General features: G+C 44.9%; 1 protein-coding gene across 1 annotated transcript in view; it reads right to left on the reverse strand.

Moving 5' to 3' along the window:
* The window catches only part of dmxl1 (Dmx like 1), a 59,041-nt gene that overhangs the window by 37,854 nt on the left and 3,677 nt on the right, over positions 1 to 17,510 (reverse strand). Inside the window, exons 4-16 of the mRNA XM_079636616.1 lie at positions 17,083 to 17,157; positions 16,232 to 16,313; positions 12,175 to 12,295; positions 12,026 to 12,092; positions 11,701 to 11,873; positions 9,238 to 9,406; positions 8,338 to 8,506; positions 6,980 to 7,156; positions 5,414 to 5,598; positions 4,631 to 5,285; positions 2,598 to 2,719; positions 942 to 1,031; positions 480 to 567 (exon numbers count right to left, since the gene is read on the reverse strand). Of these exons, the coding sequence (XP_079492742.1) occupies positions 480 to 567; positions 942 to 1,031; positions 2,598 to 2,719; positions 4,631 to 5,285; positions 5,414 to 5,598; positions 6,980 to 7,156; positions 8,338 to 8,506; positions 9,238 to 9,406; positions 11,701 to 11,873; positions 12,026 to 12,092; positions 12,175 to 12,295; positions 16,232 to 16,313; positions 17,083 to 17,157 (2,173 nt within the window). The remainder of the gene's footprint in view (positions 1 to 479; positions 568 to 941; positions 1,032 to 2,597; positions 2,720 to 4,630; positions 5,286 to 5,413; positions 5,599 to 6,979; positions 7,157 to 8,337; positions 8,507 to 9,237; positions 9,407 to 11,700; positions 11,874 to 12,025; positions 12,093 to 12,174; positions 12,296 to 16,231; positions 16,314 to 17,082; positions 17,158 to 17,510) is intronic.

The following is a 17,510-nucleotide window of genomic DNA, read 5'->3' on the forward strand; positions in this document are numbered from 1 at the left end:
AGCGGGTTATCTGAGCCGCCAGTCCCAGTACTAGCGGGTGATCCGAGCCGCCAGTCCCAGTACTAGCGAGTTATCTGAGCCGCCAGTCCCAGTACTAGCGGGTGATCCGAGCCGCCAGTCCCAGTACTAGCGGGTGATCCGAGCCGCCAGTCCCAGTACTAGCGGGTGATCTGAGCCGCCAGTCCCAGTACTAGCGGGTTATCTGAGCCGCCAGTCCCAGTACTAGCGGGTTATCTGAGCCGCCAGTCCCAGTACTAGCGGGTTATCTGAGCCGCCAGTCCCAGTACTAGCGGGTTATCTGAGCCGCCAATCCCAGTACTAGCGGGTTATCTGAGCCGCCAGTCCCAGTACTAGCGGGTTATCTGAGCCGCCAGTCCCAGTACTAGCGGGTTATCTGAGCCGCCAGTCCCAGTACTAGCGGGTGATCTGGCTGCATGTAGGTGTAAGTCCGTGAGTAATCAGAGAGAATGATCTCCTACCAGAATCCTGCAGGCTATCGTCTAGTTTCTCTTTTCCCAAGATCAGGTCCTCCTCGAACACGTGCAACAGCTGCGTCGCTTTCCCCTGCTGAACACACAGCGAGAGAGATGGTGAGTGCTGAGCATTCTGGGAAACGGCATGACACTCTTTAGTTAGTTACACTCGAGTCCGCTTTATCTCTACAGCACAGAGTGTGTGTGTGTGTGTGTGTGTGTGTGTGTGTGTGTGTGTTTCTACAGCACACAGAGTTTAGAGCAGCTGTACAGAGATAACAGGAAATAATGCAGCAAAGTAGAACTATTTTCCAGAAGAGAATAGTCACAGTCCAGCTTAAGTTCAGTGATGTTCATTTCTGTTGTAAAAAAGTGATTAATTTAGTTCATATATATATATATCCGCTCTGGAGTAACCGTGATGTCATCGTTGCTGTCAGAACATCTCATAGTGGATCTTATACGTACAAAGTCAGTGATGGCGTCGAGCTCAACGATGCAGCCCGGCCTGGCCGTCGACTGCTGGCTGATGATGTTAAACACCTCGCTGACGGACTTCTGCAGGAACAACACAGCACATGTTTGCAGGACTCTGCTCCACACTAGGGCCGCACACACACATCAGCATTTAGAATGATCGTTGAATTAATAATAAAAAAACTGCACATTCTAATGCAAAAACTGAAACATGATGATGACGTCACTGACCGGGTTGGTGAGTGAGTGTGTGTGTGTGTGTGTGTGTGTGTGTGTGTGTGTGTGTGTGTGTGTGTGTGTGTGTGTGTGTGTGTGTGTGAGAGAGAGTGTGCGTGTGAGAGTGTAAGTTTGTGTGTGTGTGTGTGAGTAGAAGTGTTTCTGAATGTCAGTTTGCTGTTGTGTGTTCATGTAGTTCATTACGCTGTGTGTTGAAGTGTGTGTGTTGAAGTGTGTGTGTGTGTGTGTTCTCAGGTTTTCACTGATGCACAGACACAGTTTTATGCACTATTGTAACCTCATTTTCCTTGCATGCACTTTAAGGAAATTATATTTTATTTAAGAACAATCGTTTTTAAGAACAAAAGTTAATGCACTTTAAAAAGTGAATGTCATTTAATTTCAGTAAAAGATGCGATGCCTGATTTGGTTTATATATTTGCTCATTGCGCCCGCTTGCGCCCTCTTGTGGACACAGGAGACAACACCGCACATTCTTCCTCTAACATTAGTATTGCTTTTGAATTGAGCTTTTCAGCCATTTTGCCAGGCCCGGTTTAGGCCGATCTGAAGGCCTTGCATAAAGCACCTTAAGTTTTTCCCTTAAGCATGACACTTAAGGGGCGATTTCCCCTTACCTAAGAGAATAACTTAAGGGTGTTGCTTATAATCTCTTAAACGATTCTCTAAGGTAAGGGAAACATTTAAGTGTTTCACGACAGCGATCCTGGATTCACTTATAAAAGTCTGTTGTTGCCATAGATACGCAAAACACTAACACTAGTGGGAAATAGCCCCCGCAACCCGGTGAACCCCTCTGCTGACAGACGACTTATGAACGTGGAAAACATCTCCCACTATCGTCTGAAAACTCCCAGTTGCAAATAAACGCAGTGCTATAAGCAGTTGTAACACCGCAGGTAGAGTGGTTGCGATGTGACACGGTCAAGGTCGCCGTCTAGTTTGTTAGAGATGTCAAATATTGCGCATCGATCAAAACGGTATTCTTGCAACAATTTTTCATCGCTAAGATGGTCCAAAGGGTTCTCCCTATCCCTAACAATTCTTCTTGGCACATAATGATCTTCAGCTGGTTCCATAAATTCAGCCATGTCGTCTTATTTTTTGTCCGCGTTACTCTTAAGCTTACGATTTCCAAGCCTTATGTATGTAGGGAAATGACCGTTAAGGGGTTTTAAGGGATTACTTAAGTGAAAAAACAGCATTTAAGGGAAATTCTAAGTGTTTATGACGTTTCACTTAAAAAAAACCGTTAAGTAACACTTAAGGGTATTTTTCTGCAACACCCTTAGGTTTAAGGGAAACATAAGGGCGAACTTAAGGGAAAATTTCACTTAAGGTGCTTTATGCAACCGGGCACAGGCCTGGTGTACGGCGATCTGAAGGCCAGGGTTAGGGTCAGGGTCTTACGGAGATGTCCGGGTTGGAGAGTTCACTCAGCAGCTTCTTGGCCTCCACGATGGCCTGGTACAGCCTCAGCGAGTGTCCGTCACTGGCAATGAAGCAGGCGCTGGGTGAGTTTCCATACACACCTATGGGAAAGACATCAAATATGAACAGACCAACATCCAATCAGAACAAAGGAGCATCAATTAAACTTTTAGAGATGCACAGTAAACATTCATAAGCTGAACACACAGTTATGAATATTCTATGCAGTGGAGGCTGATGGCACAGCAGAGATGTGTTTCCAGCTCGCTTATTAACGGATGAACCTCCAGAAATACCCCAAATACTGAGTGCTTTCTCCTGTCCTATACTGGCTTTCTTCTTTATCACTCGAGACTGTCAGACTGAACTAATCAGGTTTATAGAAGAAACTGCAAAGGCTTCCGCAGTGAACTTTGCTTTTATTAGGGGTGGGAATATTTTGAAATCCCCCGATTCCATTCAAATTGATTCTCGATTTTGAATCCAATTTCAATTAAATATATGCATAGATTATTATTTTTTAAATCGAGAATCGAACAGCAGAGAAATGAACAGCCGCCACTGTTAGTCCTAATCGAGCGCGAGTTATTTAGTTTGGATTATAAACGCCTCTTAACTGCGCTAATTTAATCTAGCCCGTTTATCAGCGTTCATATTCACCGTTCACTTTTGCATCATTAAAATTTGTGAGCATCAAGCCAACAGACAAATCTATAAAAGGAAGTTATTATCTGGATCTGGGTTGCACTTTTATGATGGACAGATGCACTTTTATGATGGACAGATGCACTTTTATGATGGATAGATGCACTTTTATGATGGACAGACGCACTTTTATGATGGACAGACGCACTTTTATGATGGATAGATGCACTTTTATGATGGACAGACGCACTTTTATGATGGACAGATGCACTTTTATGATGGACAGATGCACTTTTATGATGGATAGATGCACTTTTATGATGGATAGATGCACTTTTATGATGGACAGATGCACTTTTATGATGGACAGATGCACTTTTATGATGGACAGATGCACTTTTATGATGGACAGATGCACTTTTATGATGGATAGATGCACTTTTATGATGGACAGATGCACTTTTATGATGGACAGATGCACTTTTATGATGGACAGATGCACTTTTATGATGGACAGATGCACTTTTATGATGGACAGATGCACTTTTATGATGGATAGATGCACTTTTATGATGGATAGATGCACTTTTATGATGGACAGACGCACTTTTATGATGGACAGACGCACTTTTATGATGGACAGATGTACTTTTATGATGGACAGATGTACTTTTATGATGGACAGATGTACTTTTATGATGGATAGATGCACTTTTATGATGGACAGATGCACTTTTATGATGGACAGATGTACTTTTATGATGGACAGATGCACTTTTATGATGGACAGATGCACTTTTATGATGGACAGATGCACTTTTATGATGGATAGAAGCACTTTTATGATGGACAGACGCACTTTTATGATGGACAGATGCACTTTTATGATAGATAGATGCACTTTTATGATGGACAGATGCACTTTTATGATGGATAGATGCACTTTTATGATGGACAGATGCACTTTTATGATGGAGAGATGCACTTTTATGATGGATAGACGCACTTTTATGATGGACAGACGCACTTTTATGATGGATAGACGCACTTTTATGATGGAGAGATGCACTTTTATGATGGACAGACGCACTTTTATGATGGATAGATGCACTTTTATAATGGATAGACGCACTTTTATGGACTTCAAAACATAAACAGCCATTATAAAGCTTGGAAGAGTCAGGACATTTATTAATATAACTCTGATTGTGTTCGTCTGACAGAAGAATGTCATATACACTAGGATGGCTTGAGAGTGAGTAAATCATGAGCTAATTTTCATTTTCGGGTGAACTATGCCTTTCATATGTGAATCGATCGCCCCCCCACACCCCCACCCCTAGCTTAACCAATGAAAGTGTGCTCACCGAGGCAGTTGCTGGGGATGAGCGCGGGCAGCCAGGCCACGTTAGCAAAGGCCGACGCGTGCAGCGAGTTTATCCTTGCTAGCTCCGACACGCCTCCCGAGAACGACAGCGGCCCCACCGGATCCACGCGCCACAGGATCAGCTCGCTGTAGACGGCACTAGGGTCCTGCGAGACGCCTCCGGATGACACTCGGCTCCTGCGGGCCGGGTCCGGCGGGCGGCTCAGATTAGCGTCAGGTGTCCTCAGGGCGTTGTGGTGAGACGTGGTCAGCAGTAGCGGCAGCAGCGAGTGGCAGGCCAGGTCGTTCAGGTGGAAGCGGTGGCCGCAGTACCGGGACTGATGGGACACGCTGAGCACCGTGGAGAAGCCCGAGTCCTCGGCGAAGCTGACGGCCCACTGGTTGAGGGATCCGTCGGCGTGTTTGGAGATCATCAGGACGCTGGGGGTGAAGATGCTGAGGCGCAGGCTGTTGGACGAGGGTTTGCTCTGACTGATCAGCGCCGAGGACGAGTGTGTGAGACCCGCGGGCCGCTGGCGCCCGTGCTGGATCGCCAGGTCCACGTTTTTGTTGCAGGCGTACATGACCACGCTGCGGCTGAGCGAGTTGGCGTCGCCGGTGGGGAAGGCCACGGGGATTCTGGACACGAAGGACACCTGGAACAGACAATTACTCATTGAGTCAAGTCAAGCCAGCTTTATTTATAAGGCGCAGATGGTTTCAAAGCAGCTTTACAGTGATAGCAGGAACATGATTCGCTGACGCAAACTAACAGTGGCTGTACCTGTGCCTGTCGGAACATGCCCGGCTGGTACTCGTCCAGCCAGTCGACGTGCCACACCAGCAGCGAGCCGTCCATCGGGTGTATGCTGAACAGCATATCCGCTCCTCGGGTCCAGTCTCCCAGCAGAACATCCACCTGATGATCCACAGCGCCAGCATACGCGCCGCTCCCCTCCTCGTCCACATCTGCGCACAGCAGAGAGCCTTCACACACTGCTGTTCCTACTTAGCATTTTTGTCTTGTTTCCAGTACAAATATTTAAAACATTCTTAAAGGTGCAGTCTGTAAGTTTAGCAGCATCTAGTGGTGAGGTTGTGAATTGCACCAACAGAAGTTGCGGTGGCCGACAGGAAGTGATGTCGTCTTCTGAGACAGCAGAGATTAGCCAGTTAGCAATGAGGTTTCTTTACCAAGATAAATTAAGATATTATGTTAACGTAATTATTCAGTATAACGATGTTATTGGGAATGTTATTGTCACTTGTTCATCATTGTGTCAGTGTTTTATTGGCTGACTTTAGCTCGCTTCTTATCATGAAGAACAACATAGTGAGGAAACGCGTTTGTCCGTTCAGGGCCACCGTACACACATGTGGATGTAAGGGGACACATCTCTGTCATTTATATGAATTGACAAATTGGACTTCATTTTGCTTGAGGAGAAAACATCATGTGTTTATTTTTATTTTTAAAGGCTTTACTGGGTAAATTACCACAGTATATATATATATCTATACACCTATTATTGACATACTGTACTAGTATCTATAATACTAGATCACCAGTCAAACTTTTACTCAAGAACCCAATTTTCCACACAGAAATAGGCAGATCACCAAAATCATCTTGTTCCTGTTTGAATTAACATTATTTATTTATTTTTAGCTTTTTTTTAAGCAAAAACTTCTTGCAACAAAATCTTAATTTTGATTGATTTCCCCTGAAAACAAGACATAATATTTTATGGCATTTTACTACTTTAGTAAATGCATCTTGATTTAAGAATTTGTAGATATTTGGACTGGAAACAAGACAAAAACACTGAGTAAGAAAAGCATTTCTGATGCATGTGAATCCTCACAGGCTTATTAGTGTGCAAATGTCACACAACGCCAGCTTTCTCACCCACGCAATACGCGTTTATGAACATCTAGTGCTCTAGTGTGACCTAAATCTCATATCACAGTATGAGTCACAACACACATCACGCCTTTTTTAGATCGTGCGCTACATTTCCATTGTTTATCAATGTAAACACTCCGCAGTTGAGCGTGAAGCGTACGGACCAGACCCCACGGGTAATTTAACCATCATAGAGTGTACGTTTATCATTTGGACATGTTTTTTCTGGCCAATTTACACATTCAATCCCTTTTAAATGTAAAATCTCTCACACATGCTGAGAAAGAGCGGCTTGAACACCGAACTGATTCCTCTTTCGCGTTTCCTTGCCCTTGAACACACACACAAACACACACACCAGTACCGTAGGGCTCAGCGGGTCTAATACAGAGATGTGTCAGTACCGTAGGGTTCTGCGGGTCTAATACAGTGATGTGTCAGTACCGTAGGGTTCTGCGGGCCCGTTCTGCTCGTCTCGGCTCCTGAGCTGCTGCAGAAACACCTCCATGCTCAGCGTCAGGTGCAGCTCTTTGTTGTTGAGCCAGTGAACGGTGAACGAGCCGCCCGGTTCCTCCTCATCCGAGCCGTTCATGGAGGAGATGGAGGGCAGCAGAGGGATGTCTGCACACACACACACACACACACAGGCCTGTGGGTCTCGCATGCACTTCGACAACAGGTTTGAAAGAGTTACAGAGAGAGATGAGCGTCAAGAGCGACAGCAGAAAAGTTTTGGAACGGAATTTTTTTGGAACGGAATGTTTTTAAAAGAAGTCTCTTCTGCTCACCTTATTTTTTTTTTTTATGTAATATTGTTTATTACAATTTAAAATAACTGTTTTCTATTTTAAAATATAATTTATTCATGTGATCAAAGCATCATTTTCAGCATCATTACTCCAGTCTTCAGTGTCACATGATCCTTCAGAAATCAGTGTAATATTATTCATTATTATTATCAATGTTGAAAATAGTTGTGTACACTTTTTTGTCAGGATTCTTTGATAAAAAGAAAGTTCAAAAGAACAGCATTTATTTGAAATTGAATCTTTTGTAACATTATAAATGTCTTTACTTTAACTTTTGATCAATTGAATTAATCCTTTCTGAATTAATGTATTGATTTATTTATTTTTTTCCAAAAAAAATAAAATAAAAATTCTTACTGACCCCAAACTTTTGAACGGTAGCGTTTAATGTTTCAAAAGCTTTCCATTTCATATTAATGCTGTTCTTTTGAACTTTCTATTCATCTAAGAATCCTGAAATAAAAATGTAAATAACTGTTTTCAACACTGATAATATTAATGAATAATATTACACTGATTTCTGAAGGATCATGTGACACTGAAGACTGGAGTAATGATGCTGAACATTCACAGGAATAAATTACACTTTACTGTATATTCACATAGAGAACTGATGATCTACATTATAATAATATTTCACTGTTTTACTGTATTTTTGATCAGCCTTGGTGAACATAAGAGACTTAAAAATGCTCAAAAACATTAAAAATTATTAACTTTTCTGCACTATATATTCACATAGACAACAGTTATTTTAAATTGTAATAATATTTAACAAAATTACAGTTTTTGTTTTGTATTTTTAAACAAATAAATGCAGCCTTGGTGAGCAGAAGAGACTTCTTTTAAAAACTTAGATTAAAAACTTTTGACTGGTAGTGTACAGCTTTCATCCACTCATGTTTAGTAAACCATATAGTATTATATACGTGATGCAGGCCGAGTGTGAGTTCACACCACATCCCTGTACAGTTGCAGTGCGGGTCGTGTTACCTGTGGCGGGGTTGATGCTGGCCGCGATGTGGAAGTGGCACAGGGCGTTGGCGTGCGTGATGTTGGCGCGGTGTGTGTAGTGTTTGTTCTGATGCTGTGGAAGAGGGCCGGTGTACGACAGCTGAGATAAGCTCCTCACCTCCTCTCTCCACGACGGCTTCAGGTTCAGCTGTGAACAGAGAAGCTGCAGATCTAGGCCTTCATCAGTGGACACTCATGCGATTAACTGATCAATCCCACCGTCACAGAGGGTGTTTCATCTTCACAATTTACACATTCAAACTATTTTATACGCAGAAGAAAAGGTGAAAATCGGGTTATCTATGCGGGATGTTCAGTTTATTCGGTCTTAAAGTGACAGCTGACTAATATTCCTGCTGTCGTCTGCGTCATTAATGTTAATAAAACAACTAAACACAGCTTTAACAAAGATAAACTATATTTAATTTCTACAGTGAACAAATAGTGTTATTTTACATTTAGGCCTAATTATTAATTTCTGTGCCTGAATACTACTGTTAGACTTTAACTTTGTTATTTAGTATTCATCTCTGCTTGTCATTTTTGTATTTGTTCTTATTTTATTACTGACTGTTCACTTGATTTTAATAATGTTTGAACTTTATCAGTTAGGCTAGTAGTTTTTGCTGTAGTATCGAAGAACTTCAAGTTAGCTTTAAGTAAAAAATGAACAGCAAAGTCACACCCCTCCCCCATATATATATATATATATTTATTTATTTATTTTACTGATCGGAAAAAGTTATCCGATTCGTGGCTCAAAAACCATAAATGACCCGAGCCGTGAGTATCGTGACCCGAGCCGTGAGTCTCGTGACCCGAGCCGTGAGTCTCGTGACCCGCTGCACCACTAGTGCACGCAGCCGTCTGCTCGCTCACCTCCATCGGGCTCTGGCTCAGGGTGTTGCTGGAGGACTTCTTCATGTTGTTTGTCTTGTCGTTGTGTCTGAGTCCGGACAGCAGGCAGTCGCTGGGCAGAAGCGTTTCGGCCCACAGTCGACACACACTGTCCTTGCAGCAGGTCAGCAGCACGTTACACACCACTCCTCTGGAGGAACACACACACACACACACACACACACACACACACACACACACACACACACACACACACACACACACACACACACACACGGTCAGCGAGAGCATTACACAGTGTCCTCACTACGCGCGGTAAACGCCTCTTTTCCATGTTAATCAGAGTTTTGTCCTGACCAGCCGCAACACGCGACGATTCTATTGTAGAAACGGTTTCTATTTCTCTGTGACGTCGCGCCGGAACTACAAACACAAAGTGTGGCGATGATAATCTCAGGCACTGTTTATGTGCTTTATTTAATGTTAAAGCGTGTCATGTGACTTTGAATATCATTAGTGCTCCAGCTTTGTAGCTGTAAAAGCAACACTGGATAATTCTCCTCAGATCTTGAGATTAAACACATGGAAACAAGAACGTTCAAACTGTGAACAAACAAGTGTATTCTTTGACTAAGATTGTTTTAGTAACTCAGTATTTTTAATAATGTTTAAATGGTGCAATATTTGTGAATTTGATTATGTACTTGTCCATTTTTTTGCGAGTGCCGTCAGATTACTCTCTGGTGCCGTGCACTCGCTGCAAGACTCCGCCCACACGCTGTTCTGATTGGCTGTGCACTCGCCAGGAGACTCCGCCCACACGCTGTTCTGATTGGCTGTGCACTCGCTGCAAGACTCCGCCCACACGCTGTTCTGATTGGCTGTGCACTCGCTGCAAGGCTCCGCCCACACGCTGTTCTGATTGGCTGTGCACTCGCCAGGAGACTCCGCCCACACGCTGTTCTGATTGGCTGTGGGTTTTGATTGATTTTGACACATCTCGTAGTCGCATCGCTTCTAGTGTGGCCAGACAAATTGCTTGTCGCTGGAATCTTATCGCATAGCGTGGATTTGCGGAAGCGACAAAAAATGATTTATTACGAAAAGGCCAGACAAGTAATTTATTGAGGTCAATTTGTAGAGTAAGACACACGCCTGCGCACATATACACTCAAACGCTCATATCTATAGAGTAAACACGTAATACACATGTGCACGCCGTCAGCGTTTCACAGATTCACATTTTTGAAGCTTACACAGAGATGATCACGCTTTAATTTTTTTTTTTAAACCTGCACCAGATCCGGTTTCAGAGTGTGTGTTCTCGAGCTCCAGACACTGGTGTGTGTGAATGAACGGCCAGAACACAGTAAAGTGTGTGTTTTCTGTTAGAACGGTGTCGTGTTAGCGGCCGCTAAGTTAATAACTAATGATCTTTACAACGGAAGTGAATCAATCAAAACTAACTTTATCTGGACAATAACTTTATTCTAGATCTGCTGTAAAGCCTGAACACTAGGGGTGTAACGGTACATGTATTCGTACCGGACCGCTTCGGTACAGGACTTTCGGTACGGTGCGCATGTGCACCGAATGCAATCTTTCACGTAAATTAGGCTAGTTTTGTGTGCGGAACATACATCAATTCCGAGTTTCCACACGAACATATTAAGTGTCGGAAGTCTCCGCGTTGCACTGATTAAATCTGATTAATCGTTTTTGTGATTCAAATAAATGTAAAATATTACCATAACATCTGTCTTCCTGTGTGCGGAAATTTGTTTATGTTGCTGTGACAACGAAACACGTGCAAGTGCGCCTGTGCTAAGAGCGCTGATGCGCTCATCTGTGGACATTTCCGAATGCCTTTCTGTTAAAAGCGGGATTTCCACACAAACAAACGTACATGTGTCATTAGTATGAGAAAAAAAAATTGGACTTTAACTCTCGGGTCCGGCTCGGACATAAATATCGCATAAATAAAGATCACCACATACGCTCGCTTTAGCCCAGCCTCTCGCTAGCTAGCGTCATGGCCAATATTGGTTTGAGAGTATTTTATTTAGTGGAGAACTTTGCAGCAGTATTTTATTTCTTATTCTTTTTTTATTTGATATCTTTTTTATTTATTAGCCTAACATTATATTTTAGTAAAAAGTGTGTTTAAAAAAGTGTAAACAAATTGTTAAAAAAAAGTTTATAGTAAACAACCAGCAGTTTAATGTTTTGCATTTCTTTCCCTTACTGTACCGAAAATGAACCGAACCGTGACTTTAAAACCGAGGTACGTACCGAACCGTGATTTTTGCGTACCGCTACACCCCTACTGAACACTGTTACTGTAATCTCCTGTGATCTCTGTAAAGCTGCTGTGGAACTCTGTGTTGTAGAAGCGCTCTGAGAAGGTGAGTTGACTTGACCGCCGCGTCTGGTTAGGACAGGGTGTAAGGCGTCTGCAGGCCGAGACTTGGAGACTGGACTCACCTGGGCATGTGTTTGCTGGTCTTCCTCCAGGAGAAGCCGGTGACGGAGCGAGGGTGAGCCAGGTAGATGAAGGAGAAGTTGATCTCGGAGTGCAGGTCGAGCGGCGTGAAGAGTTTGGTGACGTCCGCCTGCCATTTCCTGGTGCTGTACCACACTTTCACCAAACAGTCGTCCTGCAACAACACACACTCACGACTGAGCGGATATGAAATGGATGTTTCTTGTTGTAAATAAACAGACGGCATATTCAAATCGAGGATGGCAGGATTTTGGGTGAATATGGAATATGGAGTCGTGCACATATCACACATGTACAAGCACGAACCTGTCCTGCGGTCGCAAAAAACTCTCCGTCAGGGGAAAACTTGATGAAGTGAGTGGAAGCGGCGGACCTGTGACATGCAGAGAGATTTTACTGGAGCGGTTCGAGTGTATTCAGAGAAACTCAGAGTGACGTGAAGGACGAACACTGACTTGCATTGCCATATGCTTCTCCAGGAGCGCTGAGGACCCACGGCCTCATCTTCAGCATCTGCACTGAGACACACGTTACACCACAGCTGAAGACTCGCCGAGCCCGTCAGGAGACACGTACCTGAAGAGAACCGCGTTAGAGAACTGCGCTACAGAACCGCGTTAGAGAATAGCGTTAGAGAACCGCGTTAGAGAACAACACTAGAGAACAGCGTTAGAGAACAGCGTTAGAGAATAGCGTTAGAGAACCGCGTTAGAGAACAGCGTTAGAGAACAGCGTTAGAGAACCGCGTTAGAGAACCGCGTTAGAGAACCGCGTTAGAGAATAGCGTTAGAGAACCGCGTTAGAGAGTTAGAGAACAGCGTTAGAGAATAGCGTTAGAGAACCGCGTTAGAGAACCGCGTTAGAGAATAGCGTTAGAGAACCGCGTTAGAGAGTTAGAGAACAACACTAGAGAACAGCGTTAGAGAACCGCGTTAGAGAACAACACTAGAGAACCGCGTTAGAGAACCGCGTTAGAGAACCGCGTTAGAGAATAGCGTTAGAGAACCGCGTTAGAGAGTTAGAGAACAACACTAGAGAACAGCGTTAGAGAACCGCGTTAGAGAACCGCGTTAGAGAACCGCGTTAGAGAACCGCGTTAGAGAGTTAGAGAACAACACTAGAGAACAGCGTTAGAGAACCGCGTTAGAGAACCGCGTTAGAGAACCGCGTTAGAGAATAGCGTTAGAGAACCGCGTTAGAGAGTTAGAGAACAGCGTTAGAGAACCGCGTTAGAGAACCGCGTTAGAGAACCGCGTTAGAGAACCGCGTTAGAGAATAGCGTTAGAGAACCGCGTTAGAGAGTTAGAGAACAACACTAGAGAACAGCGTTAGAGAACCGCGTTAGAGAACCGCGTTAGAGAACCGCGTTAGAGAACAGCGTTAGAGAACAGCGTTAGAGAACCGCGTTAGAGAACCGCGTTAGAGAATAGCGTTAGAGAACCGCGTTAGAGAGTTAGAGAACAACACTAGAGAACCGCGTTAGAGAACCGCGTTAGAGAACCGCGTTAGAGAACAGCGTTAGAGAACAGCGTTAGAGAACAGCGTTAGAGAACCGCGTTAGAGAACAGCGTTAGAGAACCGCGTTAGAGAACAGCGTTAGAGCACCGCGTTAGAGAACCGCGTTAGAGAACCGCGTTAGAGAACAGCGTTAGAGAGTTAGAGAACAACACTAGAGAACAGCGCTAGAGAATAGCGTTAGAGAACAGCGTTAGAGAACAACCACGTTAGAGAACAGCGTTAGAGAACAGCGTTAGAGAACAACCACGTTAGAGAACAGCGTTAGAGAACAACCACGTTAGAGAACAGCGTTAGAGAACAGCGTTAGAGAACAGCGTTAGAGAACAACCACGTTAGAGAACAACCACGTTAGAGAACCGCGTTAGAGAGTTAGAGAACAACACTAGAGAACAGCGTTAGAGAACAGCGTTAGAGAACTACCACGTTGGAGAACTACCACGTTGGAGAACAGCGTTAGAGAACAGCGTTAGAGAACAGCGTCAGAGAACTACCACGTTGGAGAACAGCGTTAGAGAACTACCACGTTGGAGAACAGCGTTAGAGAACAGCGTTAGAGAACAGCGTTAGAGAACTACCACGTTGGAGAACTACCACGTTGGAGAACAGCGTTAGAGAACAGCGTTAGAGAACAGCGTCAGAGAACTACCACGTTGGAGAACAGCGTTAGAGAACTACCACGTTGGAGAACAGCGTTAGAGAACAGCGTCAGAGAAGAGCGTCGGAGAAGAGCGTCGGAGAAGAGCGTCGGAGAACAGCGTCGGAGAACCGCGTCGGAGAACCGCGTCGGAGAACCGCGTCGGAGAACAGAGTTAGAGAAGAGCGTTAGAGTACAGCGTTAGAGAACCGCGTTAGAGAACCGAACCGCGTTAGAGAACAGCGTTAGAGAACAGCGTTAGAGAACAGCGTTAGAGAACAGCGTTAGAGAACAGCTAACTGTCTGTGTTGTCTAACGCCGTTGGAGAACCGCGTTGGAGAACAGCGTTGGAGAACCGCGTTGGAGAACAGCGTTGGAGAACAGCGTTGGAGAACAGCGTTGGAGAACAGCGTTGGAGAACCGCGTTGGAGAACCGCGTTGGAGAACCGCGTTGGAGAACCGCGTTGGAGAACAGCGTTGGAGAACAGCGTTGGAGAACAGCGTTGGAGAACAGCGTTGGAGAACAGCGTTGGAGAACAGCGTTGGAGAACAGCGTTGGAGTACAGCGTTGGAGAACAGCGTTGGAGAACAGCGTTGGAGAACAGCGTTGGAGAACAGCGTTGGAGAACAGCGTTGGAGAACAGCGTTGGAGAACAGCGTTAGAGAACAGCAACAGCATTAGAGAACAGCGTTGGAGAACAGCGTTGGAGAACAGCGTTGGAGAACAGCGTTGGAGAACAGCGTTGGAGAACAGCGTTGGAGAACAGCGTTGGAGAACAGCGTTGGAGAACAGCGTTGGAGAACAGGTCGGAGTACAGCGTCGGAGTACAGCGTCGGAGTACAGCGTCGGAGTACAGCGTCGGAGTACAGCGTCGGAGTACAGCGTCGGAGTACAGCGTCGGAGAACAGCGTCGGAGAACAGCGTCGGAGAACAGCGTCGGAGAACAGCTCGGAGAACAGCGTCGGAGAACAGCGTCGGAGAACAGCGTCAGAGAACAGCGTCAGAGAACAGCGTCAGAGAACAGCGTCAGAGAACAGCGTCAGAGAACAGCGTCAGAGAACAGCGTTAGAGAACAGCGTCAGAGAACAGCGTCAGAGAACAGCGTCAGAGAACAGCGTTAGAGAACAGCGTCAGAGAACAGCGTTAGAGAACAGCGTTAGAGAACAGCGTCAGAGAACAGCGTTAGAGAACAGCGTCAGAGAACAGCGTCAGAGAACAGCAGCAGAGAACAGCAGCAGAGAACAGCGTCAGAGAACAGCGTTAGAGAACAGCGTTAGAGAACAGCGTCAGAGAACAGTGTTAGAGAACAGCGTTAGAGAACAGCGTTAGAGAGAACAGCGTTAGAGAGAACAGCGTTAGAGAACAGCGTCAGAGAACAGCGTCAGAGAACAGCGTTAGAGAACAGCGTCAGAGAACAGCGTCAGAGAACAGCGTTAGAGAACAGCGTCAGAGAACAGCGTTAGAGAACAGCGTTAGAGAACAGCGTCAGAGAACAGCGTTAGAGAACAGCGTCAGAGAACAGCGTCAGAGAACAGCGTTAGAGAACAGCAGCAGAGAACAGCGTCAGAGAACAGCGTTAGAGAACAGCGTTAGAGAACAGCGTCAGAGAACAGTGTTAGAGAACAGCGTTAGAGAACAGCGTTAGAGAGAACAGCGTTAGAGAGAACAGCGTCAGAGAACAGCGTCAGAGAACAGCGTTAGAGAACAGCGTCAGAGAACAGCGTCAGAGAACAGCGTTAGAGAACAGCGTCAGAGAACAGCGTCAGAGAACAGCGTTAGAGAACAGCGTCAGAGAACAGCGTCAGAGAACAGCGTCAGAGAACAGCGTTAGAGAACAGCAGCAGAGAACAGCGTTAGAGAACAGCGTTAGAGAACAGCAGCAGAGAACAGCGTCAGAGAACAGCGTCAGAGAACAGCGTTAGAGAACAGCAGCAGAGAACAGCGTTAGAGAACAGCGTTAGAGAACAGCAGCAGAGAACAGCGTCAGAGAACAGCGTTAGAGAACAGCGTCAGAGAACAGCGTTAGAGAACAGCGTCAGAGAACAGCGTCAGAGAACAGCGTTAGAGAACAGCAGCAGAGAACAGCGTTAGAGAACAGCGTTAGAGAACAGCAGCAGAGAACAGCGTCAGAGAACAGCGTCAGAGAACAGCGTCAGAGAACAGCGTCAGAGAACAGCGTCAGAGAACAGCGTCAGAGAACAGCGTCAGAGAACAGCGTTAGAGAACAGCGTCAGAGAACAGCGTCAGAGAACAGCGTCAGAGAACAGCGTCAGAGAACAGCGTCAGAGAACAGCGTCAGAGAACAGCGTTAGAGAACAGCAGCAGAGAACAGCGTTAGAGAACAGCTGATCTCACGTACCGGTCGGGTGCCACGCCAGGATCTGTGCGACGGACTGCAGGACGAACTGCCCGCTCTTCTGCCAATGATAATTCAGCTTCTGCTGAACAGAACACCAAACATCACATGCTAACATCATTTACACGCATGCGTTTGTCAGAAGCTTTAATGTTCTGCGTCAAATGGTTGGAATAAGTACGACTTTAATGCTTTTGAAAGAAAACCAAGGCTGCATTTATTTGATCAAATATATTTTTGTGGAAACCGTGATACATTACTGTTCAAAAGATTGGGGTCAGTAAGATCTAGAAATGTATATTTTAATTACGCAAGTACACATACAATTTATCAAAAGTGGCAGTAAAGACACTGATAATGTTATAAAAGATTTGTTTTAAAATATATGCTGTTATATTCATCAAAGAATGTGACAGTTTCCACAAACTGTTTTCAACACTGATAATAATGATAAATGTGTCTTGAGCATCAGATCATCATATTACACTGATTTCTGAAGGATCATGTGACGCTGAAGACTGGAGTAATGATGATAAATTCAGCTTTGATCACAGGAATAAATTACACTTTACTGTATATTCACATAAAGAACTGATGATTTTACTGTATTTTTGGTGAAATAAATGTAGCTTTGATGAGCAGAAGAGACACTTTCACACACATTAAAAATCACAATTATTCCTTCGGACCCCCAGTGTACAGTGTAGTAGTTCATCGGCTCATGCATTCCCCGGGAATCGAACCCATGATGCTGGTGTTGCAAGCGCACGCTCAACTATGTGAGATATTTTCAGGATATTCCTCCGCATTGAACACCTTAAAACCAGAGCACGTTTACTCCAGAAGAAACTCACTTTCTGTGCCTTCCCTTGCGGACTGACCTCCACTGGCTCGAACACACAGATGATGTTCCCGTACGACGCCGCGATCTGAAAACAGAGCAGATTTAGAAAGTTGGCACAGTAAAACTCCTGTTCAGATCCTCGTTGAGTGCTAAAGGCTTTCACTGATCACTTCAAACGCTCTGCGTCGCTTCGACCGATTCAATCGGCGTCTGTTGCGCTTCCCTACTTCAGGACCGTTCCCACGCTCGTGCATTCGACCGGACAATGAGCCGTAGCGCGAGCACAACACGGCTGGATGGGTTTAATTAAGGGGAAGAGGTTCGAGTTCAGACCGACACATGACTGGCATGTAAATGACGTCTGGTTTACAGGATCAGGACTTCAGGAACGCCACTTGACACTCTTTACTTAAATGCACTTTGCAAAAATTGAGTTAT

The sequence above is a fragment of the Phoxinus phoxinus genome (assembly GCF_949152265.1).
Source record: "Phoxinus phoxinus genome assembly, chromosome: 15".
Classification (NCBI taxonomy): Eukaryota; Metazoa; Chordata; class Actinopteri; order Cypriniformes; family Leuciscidae; genus Phoxinus; species Phoxinus phoxinus.